The sequence below is a fragment of the Cupressus sempervirens genome, chromosome 7 (assembly GCF_028749045.1).
Source record: "Cupressus sempervirens isolate cs-2001-9-10 chromosome 7, ASM2874904v1, whole genome shotgun sequence".
Classification (NCBI taxonomy): domain Eukaryota; kingdom Viridiplantae; phylum Streptophyta; class Pinopsida; order Cupressales; family Cupressaceae; genus Cupressus; species Cupressus sempervirens.
In genome coordinates, this window is record NC_143124.1 from 807,690,727 (window position 1) to 807,701,945 (window position 11,219).

Consider the following 11,219-nt stretch of genomic DNA (forward strand, 5'->3'; position numbering starts at 1 on the left):
GTCCTTATCATAAGTGCAATATGCATGCTTAGACTATATAGAGATCTCGATTAGAGTCAAAAGATGGGAATGACAAGGAACGACCTCCAAGGAAGGTGAAAAAATGTAACTTGGGACTAAAAGTTGATAATCTAGATGTATCTATGTAACTTTATGATGTATCAAGGTTTAGGTAGAATTTGTTAAGTGTTGAAAGATTTTAACAAATAGTCCTCTAAAGATGAATAAGTGTACACTGCAACCACCTAAACAATTGTCAATACTCATTAACAAATGTCTCGATAGTGGTTTAAAAGTTGCCAATGGTTATGCAAAAATGCCCCTCATCCTACACATGGGCTACTATTGGTGCATATTATATTTGTTAACGGACATGGTTCCATGTGGAGTACTAGAATGTGGGTTACTAGTAATGCTTTTCCTTTGACATCTAAGCCACTGTTGTTAGGGTTAAGGTTAGGATTATAGTTAGAGCAAGTGGGGATAGGGATTCAATTAGGATTAAGGGTAGGGATAGGATTAAGAACAACACTATGATTTAAAAATAGTGGATTTTAATGTCATCACTAAAATTAGACTATATATGTTAGTCTCAGTCCTCTAGCTTACGACGTTTAAACTAGTATCTAATGTTAACTAATCTTGACCTTAATCTCAATCTAACATTAGACTAGTCTAATTTGATATTAGTTTAACTTTGATCCTAGTTATAATATGATCAAACAATCTTGTTTACCCTCGATTGAGCCCTAATCCTTATTTAACCTTAATCGAAATCCTATCCTTAATTATAATTCTAATGTTACCTTAATTAAAATTTAACCCTAATCATATTTGAATTCCAATTAGTATTTTAAGTTATTAGCTTAACCCTCATTAAATCTTTAGCATAATTGAATTCTATTGATCACAATAATTTAATGATTATTCTCCAATTTAAATGAACTTATTAAACTACAATTGAAATAAAATTTAAAAATTAATTTATTATTTAATCAGAACTTAATCCTAATCTTAACCTTAAGTAAAAGTAAAAAACCATATTTGTGTCAATTTAAATAGGAAATGATAATTATCTGTCGAGAGTTAAAATCTCGGGGAAAGTACAGAAAACGGCAAAAGAATTCAAAAGGAATCACAATTATTATTTAATATTAAACAACGTTCCTACCGTTGGGGGCTCGAAAGTAAAAAACTGTTCACAACATGCTGCATGTAAGCAAAATTTCCTGTCAGTGTTGAAATAATTGTCGCACGCCTCAACTCCATCGGTAAAGTTCATTTTCTGTATCATGTGCTTGGAGGTTTCAAAATCACCAAACGTTTTGACTTCTAACGGCTACAAACATCTCTTCGGAACATTTCGGATTAAACTTTACAGGGGAATCATTAGTGAACAGTGGAAGGAATGAAATTTTCATGCAAAATCGGGTTTCCGGAGACGATTTAAGGTAAATACAAGATCCTTGCCATGCTTTTACTCCATTTGAAGCTTTTCCAGTGTGTATTTACCAGTATTATCATTAACAAATTCAAATCTCGTATTTGGTTCTTCCTCAACCAGAAATTGTCTTCTCGACTACGGAAACACCTAAATTTCCTTTAAATATATCTATTTTTATCACGGAAATGCAGTGCCCAGAGCATATATGCTCTTCTGAGGCGGGACGAACTGGCGTCAAGGTTCAGAGCTTGGAACAATATGTTTACGGCTAGCTTCTGCTGCACTTTGCTCTAAAAGTTGCTTCTTTTTAAGCATTTTTTGAACAATGTAAGGTTTGGCATTTTGAATTTAGAGATCAAGATCTTCAGCTTTTAATAATCTGCTGAGCTCTGTTGTTTCTTTGAAGAAATTTGAGTTATTTAGTGTTCCTTTGAAAATGTTGTTGCCATTTATCAGACAAGTAAAAATTCTTAGCTCTGTGATTTAGTAGAGGTAGGCTTTTGGCTTTAGGAATGCCAGATGTTGAGGTGATGTTAAACTTTTTTTGTTTGCAATCTACACGTAATTTCAGACTCCTTCCTGCAATGGTGATCGGGAAAGCAAAAACGCCAGTGGGAACCGAGAACAACCCCCCCGGACCTTTGCTGGAGGTTACAAAAAATGTGCTTCTGTCAAATAAGAAGCAGTCGTCCGTCAACAGCTCCCTGCAGAAGTCCAAAGTTCGAGCCAGCGAATACTCTGCTCGTGTAAAACGATCTCTGTTCGGGTACTTGCCTAAGGTTAACAATGCACAATCCCCTGGGGTTTCGGAATCCCCTTGTACAAGGCGTAATGTGAACGAGCTTGAGCAGCTTGAGAAGGAATTGCAGGAAAAAGAGGCAGAGCTTATTGAATATAAGGAACGAGTCACTAGAGTTGCCGAGCTGGAGAAAGAGTTGGAATTTAAGAACATCGAAGCTCAGGTTATGATGAAAAAAATTGGCTTATTGGAAAGAGAGAAGATTCAAATGCGTGAGGAAATTGCTAGGGTTTCAGCCTTAGAAACAGAAATGAAAGCTGCAAAAGCACAGATTGAAGAGATGACGAAGGGGGATGCTTCAAATGCAGAAAAGAAAATAGAACATTTAGAAATTGAATTAAGAGAATTGCGCCAATCAAATGCAGAACTTGTGCAACAAAATAATGAATTCATGTCACAGCTTGCAACAGCTGAATCACAAATTGTTGCTTTGAGAAGCATTGCCGAGGTAAGTAAAAACAAGAACCCTCGGAGAACAGTTAGTTTGAAAATCTGTAAATCTCTCAGCTTCATGTACTCAAAGATTCATTTCAGATCTTTAGGAATCAACGTGAATTCTTATTTTATATTTAAGTGAAAATTTGATGGATGATTCAGAATAGGCTATAGAATGTATAGTGCAGTTTCCAGAGCATCCAATTAAACAGACATTTTAGCTTCTTGCCAAAACTCAGTTAATGTAGGGTATTTTAGATAGCCTTTTAACTATTAATCATAATTATTTAAAGAAGTCAATTATATCACTTCACCAAATTGCATTGACAGTTCGGTTGCTATCAATCTAGAATATTTGTACGAATCTATCAATGAAACCATTTTTCATATTGTATAGTTGAAAGTTGAAAGTTTTAGTAACAATTTCATTGTACCTATTGGATGTTCTCTCTAGATTTTCATCGACGATCGTTTGGATTACCTAATGGATTGATCCAACTCCATCCCTTCTCTTTGATTCGTCAGCCCCCCTATATCTTTCTTTGTGCATATACTCTATTGGATGCTCTGTTTAAAAATTTGGGATCCATTCTCCATCCATTCCCTCTTTTCTTGGCTTTGTCCATCCTACACTAGAGCCCCACTTATCTGGTAGTTCGAGTCCTTTTTTTTTGTTCTCACTAGGTTAAATTGGAATGTTCTAAAAGTTGTTTATTAATTATAGTGGCACATACATTTCTTGAAGATTTCATTCCTGACAATTATCCATCTGTTAGAGCTAGTGTATTTTTAAATCCTATGTGGTCCTGTTTGCTAATTTCATGGGCATCAAAACAGTTGAATTACTTGTAACACTCTAAAGATAATCATTTCATGTTGAATCTATGCAGGATAATCTGGTTGCAAAATCTGAGACAGAAGAGTCTATGTTAAGGCACACAAATGAGGATCTTCGTAAACAAGTTGAAGGATTGCAGATGGATCGCTTTACGGAAGTTGAAGAGCTTGCTCGCTTGCGGTGGGTCAATGCCAATTTGCACTACCAGCTTAGCAGTTACAAGCAATCATCTGGGAAAAGGTCAGCAGATGATTTGAATGAGAGTTTGAGTCCAAACTCACGGCGTAGTGCAAAACAGCTTATTCTGGAATGCACCATGCCTGAGGTACAGAGAAAAAGGCAAGAAGATTCTGACAATGAGGGTTTATCATCTCGTTCATCCAGCACATCCGAATCTGGGGATCTTGATGATTTATCTTTTGAAAATTTTCAAGGTCTTATTGGTATCTCAAAAAGGTCAAGATTGATTGGCAAAAGGAAGTTGACCAAGAAAAGAAATGAATGGCAATTTGTTAAAAATCTCTTAGATGAAGGTAGTGAGAAGGATCGCTCTTGCAATAGCAGTCCGAGGAATAGTTATTCTAGCTGCGAGTCCAAGGAACCATTGGAGCATCATTTGCTGCACCACAGAGGAGAACTCAATGAAGGTACAGATAAAATTTCTCTTTCTAATGTTGACCAAAAGACAAGGCTTAAGACATCCAATAATATGCCTGCACCTTTTCAACCTACATCCAAGGGCTCTTCTTTTAAGGATAAACAAAGTGTATTTCTTAAGGAAAAGCAAATAAAGGAGGATCATCAAGTGCCAAAATTCTCTGAAGTAACTAAATTAACACCGGTAAAAGTTGAAAGAAGGGTATCACGGATACCAAAGCCCCCTCCCAAACCCAGTATTGCTTCTACTGCAACAAATGGATCTATCCATTCAGTCAGAAAAACACTGCCACCACCACCTCCACCACCCCCACATGCAGGCTCCAAAGGTGCACCACCTCCTCCTCCACCCCCACATATACGGGCCAAAGGTGCACCACCCCCACCCCCTCCTCCCTCAAATCCATTAGCACCTGGGAAAAATGTAATGCAGAGGGCACCAGAAGTGGTTGAGTTTTACCACTCATTAATGAAAAGAGACGCGAAAAAGGATTCCTCTGGACCTGCATCGGTTGATACTCCAAATGTTGCAAATGCACGAAGTAACATGATTGGAGAAATTGAGAACCGGTCATCCCACCTATTGGCTGTAAGTATCATATTATGATCTGAAAATCTTCTTGTCATGGTTAGCAATGTGAAGAATGACTGCCTTCTTTGGCTTCAAACATCCTTCAGATTTGAAGGGCAACTGTTTTGTGAAATGGGGTTTTGCAGATCAAAAGAGATGTGGAGACACAAGGTGATTTCGTCCGGTCTTTAATTAGTGAAGTTCATGCGGCAGTGTATACCCAGATAGAGGATGTTGTAGCATTTGTTAAATGGCTTGATGAAGAGTTATCTTTCCTGGTGAGTTGTTTCTGAAGATTGACAAGTTTATATCAAAATAGAACTCTACTTCTCAAGAAAGGGTTTTGTAGCATTGTTTATTCTTTGTTTTCTTTACTTGCTAAGAACTAAAATTTTACTCTGTTTCTTAAAGAATGTACTTCTAAATTTAAGAATTTGATCATATCTTCTATAAGATGACGTGTCAATAATATTCCTAGCTAGTCTTCATTTCTCATAGTAGCCTGACTGGCTTGTAAGACCTTCAAGAGTGGTTCTTTTCATTAGGATGGAGGATGCATCAGCATGATTTCCTTAATTCTTTTTGATTTCTAGCTGCTGTCAAACAAATAACCACATCTAATTTCATATTTGCAGGTGGACGAAAGAGCAGTATTGAAGCATTTTAACTGGCCTGAAAGGAAAGCTGATGCATTAAGAGAGGCTGCTTTTGGATACCGTGATTTAAAGAAGTTGGAAACTGAAGTTTCATCATATGAAGATGATCTAAATCAGCCTTGTGACGTGGCTTTGAAAAAAATGCTAACCTTACTGGAAAAGTAAGATTAGAAAATTGAAAATGTTATCCCATAATCGTTTTGGAACATAAGCTTCACATTTATACTTGTTAGAAGATAGAACCCATCTAAAACATCGAGCTTCTATACCCTCATCTAGTCTCGAAGAGGTTTTCCCATTTCTTGATATTTCCTCTGCAATGTACTAACCCTGTAATTTGTTGATTATTTACATCTTACAGCATTGTGGATATAGATAACATATGCTTCACATTTTTACTTGTTAGAAGATAGAACCTATCTAGAACATCAAGCTTCTATAACCCATCTAGTCTCGAAGAGGTTTTCCCATTTCTTGATATTTCCTCTGCAATGTACTAACCCTGTAATTTGTTGATTATTTACATCTTACAGGATTGTGGATATGGATAGCAAGATATAAAATTTAAAATTTTCACTTCGTAGAATTTATGCTTATTAAATTGTAGTTCAATCTTTTTGCTACAGCTGTACTGTCTAGGTTTAGATCTAATAGTGCTTGTAAATATCTCTTTTCTTTCTTGGAAAACTTGTATTGATCTCTGCTTACCTCTTTTGGTAGATTGGAGCATAGTGTTTATAGCCTTATGCGAATGAGGGATACAGCAATGACACGATACAAAGAGTTTCAGATACCATGGGATTGGATGCTAGATACTGGAATTGTTAGCAAGGTACTTACTGAAACTTGGGACAATGTACAGTAACTTTGTTCATTTCACATGTTGGATTATTCAAAATGCTAATGCTCTTATCACGGCGTGACAATTACTTCTTATTAAGTCTTAGGGATGTCTATTTCACAATTTCCACATATAATGGAGTTGGAATACTCAGGGTGTCCGATTAGATCATTTCTTATCAATTAGGACAATAAGTTCAGATTTGCACATGTTCAATTCTACCAGTATCAATATTAATTCCTTGATTCTTAGATCAATATTAAGATCAAAAACATGAATGCTCTAATGATAAATGCAGAAGGTCTGATTCATATAAGCATGTATATACGTTCCACTAAATCACTCTTACAACTGATGTTGGGAAAGGAATATAAAGACAGCTAAAGCTTAGGATAATATTAACAATAGATTAAGCTTCATATTTACAGGAGTTGTTGTATTTTGGATCATAACATGTATAACATTATTCAAATTCTTAGGAAACAATCTATAATGAATACTCTAATGTACGCTCCAAAAAAAATGTCCTTGATAATTCTTAGGAAACAATCTATAATGAATACTTTAATGCGCACGCTTCAGAAAACATGTCCTTGATAAAGTTGGAATGTTTTGAGGTGATTCCTTTTGTTCTACCTCAACCAATTATGTTTTAGCTAAATTGATTTGAAAAAAAAGGAAGGAAACAAAGAAAGAGAAAGCAGGTGGCTCTATGGACTACAAAGCCTCACATTGACCTATTGCTTTACTACCAACAATTATGATTTATCTATAATGATAATTTGTAAATAAAGGCAGGAGGCATTTCATTTACCTGTCAACATTTCCTGTTCCAGTATCTTTAGTCTCAGCAAAATTAACAACATAGTTCTCTGTAAATTATCTTTAAAAGAAAAACAATGATTTACTATAGTATGCTTATTGCAATTCAATATTTTGTATAGCAAATCCATGCTTGATGTTTGATATTTAAAATGATCACATTTCTCATATTTCTCCTCGCTGATAGCAACAATGGAGACGAGAGCCAACATTTTGCTTGTGTCTGCATGGATATAATTTTTTCCGTTTTGAGAATGATGGGCCTCTGTTTCAAATGTGCATTATAAACATCGTTATGAAGAGGTACAATAATGTCAGTTTTTTCCGCTGAATAGTGAAGAACTCAATGAGTTTTGGTTTGTATGTGGACATATGTATATATCTAAGCTTTCCAAGTTGATGATAATGGAACAGTTTCTGCAAATACCCGTCTTTGCAGAGCTTCTACTTATTAAATGTTGCTTCCAAAATACAGTTCTTGTCCTTATTCATCAGAGAAAAAATCCTACAATTCGTTGTGAATGCTCTCCTAAAAGCAATATAAGCTCTTTTGCCAAACCAAAACAAACAAAAGTCTACACACAAACTTTTAGTTATTGACATGACAAATCAACTCAGTTTAAAGTTATTTGTGTTACTGCAAGAGTAACTATTACCTCCTAAGTTGTCGAAAGGCAAAAACTCGCTTGATCCGCAGAGGAGGCTTAAGGTTGTGGGTAGTTCTCCATGGTCTTGGGTTCATTGGGTTCAAATCTGATGGTCTGCTTCTTCATGCATTAGTCCTGCCGATGAAAAGGTGCATCTCCAAGGAATTAGTCGTCCCGTAGCTCCCCTCAGGCTACTGGGCTGGGTCGCAGGGATACTCCTGGGTAAAAAAAACTAAGACTATTACTGAAGTTGACAGAACAAAACAACAAAACGGACCCTGATTCATGGTATCAGTTTCAGCTGTTTAGTAGTGTAATATTTTTATGTTTCCATCGACGTTACAGTAAAAAAAAGTTTTTCTTTCATAAATCTTGACAATTGTGATATGTTTTGAGCATGGGTTGAATCTTTGTATTGGTGCGAATGCAAGTGATATATTCATTTTAAATGCAGATAAAGTTTGCTTCAGTTAAGCTGGCGAAAAAGTACATGAAAAGAGTAGCAATAGAACTAAAATCAATGGATTCGTGTGAGAAGGAGCTCACACAGGAATTCTTAATGCTTCAGGGTGTCCGTTTTGCTTTTCGAGTTCACCAGGTTAGACTTTCAGCTTAATAGTAATTATTTGCTATTGTAGAAACGATACATATATAGCTGCTAAAACAGAATTTATTGGATTTTGCTTGCAGTTTGCAGGAGGATTTGATGCCGAAAGCATGTCTGCATTCGAGCAGTTGAGAAACCTTGCTCACACCTGCCATACAAAATCTCAAGCAAGAAAATAGAGTGCAGGTCTACCAACTTGTTAGACCTGCCATTCATTAAGGGTTGCAATTTCAAAATTTGCCCCCCAAGAATTTGTTTTCAATATGATTGTTTATTACTATTTAAACATTCCAGATTAAGGAATACCATTTATTCTGGGCAGTCTTTCAAAAAGATTGGTTTGAGTTCCTATAGCAGCATAGATGTTCAGAACAACTTATTTAATTTTAAACACATTTTCAATTTTGAATTGACATTTGAAGACCGAGATTTTTTACGGTGCTTCACAAGCCCAAATTATAGAAAAGGAACCTGTAAATCTTCTTGTTTTCTCTTTCAATTATTGAAGAACGCGCTTTGTTGACGGAGGGTTTTTGGGGTCAGTTCCAACCCTCTTAGCGGGATGGCTCGTCACAAAACATTAGGATTTACAGATATATTCTCGTTTCCTTGTTAATTAATTATGAGCTCAACTATATTGATACGACAAGAAAATTATGGATAGTGAACAAGAAAAACAGAGCTCGAGGAAGAGGGAGAATATATGAGATTGTACACCACATTGCGATCGGTTTGTCGAAATTCAGCTTCCATTCAGTTTCCAAATTTACAAAGAAAAGTCATCCTGGACTTGAAAATATTTTGTATGTTATTTTCCCAAAACTCTGCAGCTAGTAATTTCAACAGTCTTCTTAGCAAGGACAAGCTGAAGTTAAATTTGTGAGGCTACTTCTAATATTCCTTTCCAACAGGAGTAGCTGTGATGTAACTATATATGTCATTCGCAATATTTTTGTGAGTTTTTAAAGTTTTTATAAAAAGTAAGAGCTCATTTGAAAAGAAATGTTCGGTAGAAAAGTTAAGGATTCTTATTTCATGAGGATAAATTATATGTAAGAACTTGCATTCTTATTAAATATCAATAAACAATTATTAAAATTGTTAAGTTAATCTAGTTTGAATTTCTATATTTAAGGAGAATAAACATAAGGTGAAAATAATCTTGCATTCTTATGTGGTGAAAAGAATTTCTATATGTAAGAACTTGCATTCTTATTAAATATCAATAAACAATTATTAAAACTGTTAAGTTAATCTAGTTTGAATTTCTATATTTAAGGAGAATAAACATAAGGTGAAAATAAGGTTACTTAAGGTTTAAGTATAATTTAAAGCAATGAGAATTAGTACAATTAGTGAAGTGCATTTCTTTATAAATTCTTGTTCGGGGGAAAAATAATCTTCTAAAATCTATATTTTAAGAGATTTATAAAATAATCAATTTTTAAGGTAAGGATAGCCACAACACTAATATGCTTCTAAACTTCTTTAGACTGCTAAATTTAGGTACAATGGAAATGAAATTAATTGTCATAATTGTACAAAAGGTTCTATATTACTATTCTTCAATAGAAAAGTACTAGATCATGGAATTGAAACCTTAGTATGTCATTTCATGGGGATAAAGGTGAATATAGGTTTATCAAGGTGAATAATGACTATTTCCATCTTGGCTTTTTGAAGGGGATTATGGTTGAGTCTTGTATGGAGGTCATGTCTAACTAGCCGACTTGTGGCTTAGTTGGCTATATAAGAAGCTTGGTTAGATGTAGGAGGGGAATCTTAGAGATCTTAGAGAGGAGAAGATAGAAGATGTGAGCTTAGACTCTGATTTTCTATTTCTTCCTTGTATATGATTGCAACCTAGAAGGCCTCACACCTAGGCATGTTGCTTTCTTTATATGTGCAATGAAATAATTACACCTATGTATCTATTGCATATGGCTTCTATATTCTTTGATTGATTTGTTGAGTAAAGCTTGTTTGTGTAACTCTTAGTAGGGGTGTTAGTAGACTTAAGTTGGGTTCATCTCACCTTATTTCCTTTCTCCCCTATCTCAAGTGGTATCAAAGAAAGGATATGCTTCCTTGTGAATTTGGGATCGGGGAGAACCTTATTGGATTGGTTGTAGGGCAGCAGATCTAAAATCTGACCTATAAGTTGTAGAAGGTTATGATCTTGCAAGAACTATTGTCAAAATGGTTTGAGGTAGAGGAAATGCAGTTAACACCATAATGGATAAATTGAGCCAAATTGCAGCAAGACTTGAAGCTATTGAGACAACCCAAATAACATGTGTACATTTGAAGATGTTAGTTATGACAAGGAAGGATCACCTAATCCTAATCTTGAACCTAGGGTTGAACAAGATGAGGAAAGGCTTTTGAGTGTTCTGTTTGCAACCAACTCTAGACCTGTTGTGGAAGTTGCTTGTTATGATGGAAGACTTGAGGCTAATGTGGTATTGGATTAGATCTCTAAGATGGATAAATACTTTGAGTATGAAAGTACTCCTGATAATACGAAGGTTAAGATAACAGTTACCAAGTTGAAGGACCATGCTTCACTTTGGTGAGATTATTTACAAAATGAAAGATAGAAGAGAGGAAAAGAAAAGATTAAGACATGTGCGAAGATGATTGGAAAGTTGAAGAAGAATTTCCTTCCAGCAGATCACTAAGTTAACCTATTGAGAAGAATGCAAAATCTAAGACAAAAAGACATGAGTGTGAAAGAATATGCTAAGGATCTATACAAGTTAGATATCAGTTCTAGACATGTGGATGATGAAGTTGAGAAAGTGTCTAGGTAACTAAATGGTTTGAGGACATTGATTCAAGATGAGATCAACTCTGTTAAGATGAACAATGTGAAAGAAGCATTTCAATATGCTCTGAAGGC

General features: G+C 35.2%; 1 protein-coding gene across 3 annotated transcripts; it reads left to right on the top strand.

The window, feature by feature from the left end:
* Positions 1-1,175: 1,175 nt before the first annotated feature.
* On the top strand, positions 1,176-9,320 carry LOC149549851 (protein CHUP1, chloroplastic-like). Of its 3 annotated transcripts, none has more exons than XM_089793076.1 (9): positions 1,176-1,451; positions 1,636-1,771; positions 2,016-2,691; positions 3,569-4,762; positions 4,891-5,022; positions 5,380-5,561; positions 6,121-6,232; positions 8,165-8,308; positions 8,401-9,320. In XM_089793076.1, the coding sequence occupies exons 3-9, from the start codon at positions 2,029-2,031 to the stop codon at positions 8,494-8,496; spliced, it is 2,523 nt and encodes an 840-aa protein (XP_089649202.1). In that variant the 5' UTR covers positions 1,176-1,451; positions 1,636-1,771; positions 2,016-2,028; the 3' UTR covers positions 8,497-9,320. The 3 variants fall into 3 exon arrangements, with proteins under 3 accessions (XP_089649202.1, XP_089649201.1, XP_089649200.1); XM_089793075.1 differs by having other exon boundaries at positions 1,320-1,451; positions 1,565-1,771; XM_089793074.1 differs by lacking the exon at positions 1,636-1,771 and having other exon boundaries at positions 1,322-1,451; positions 8,401-8,726.
* The last annotated feature ends 1,899 nt before the right edge of the window (positions 9,321-11,219 follow it).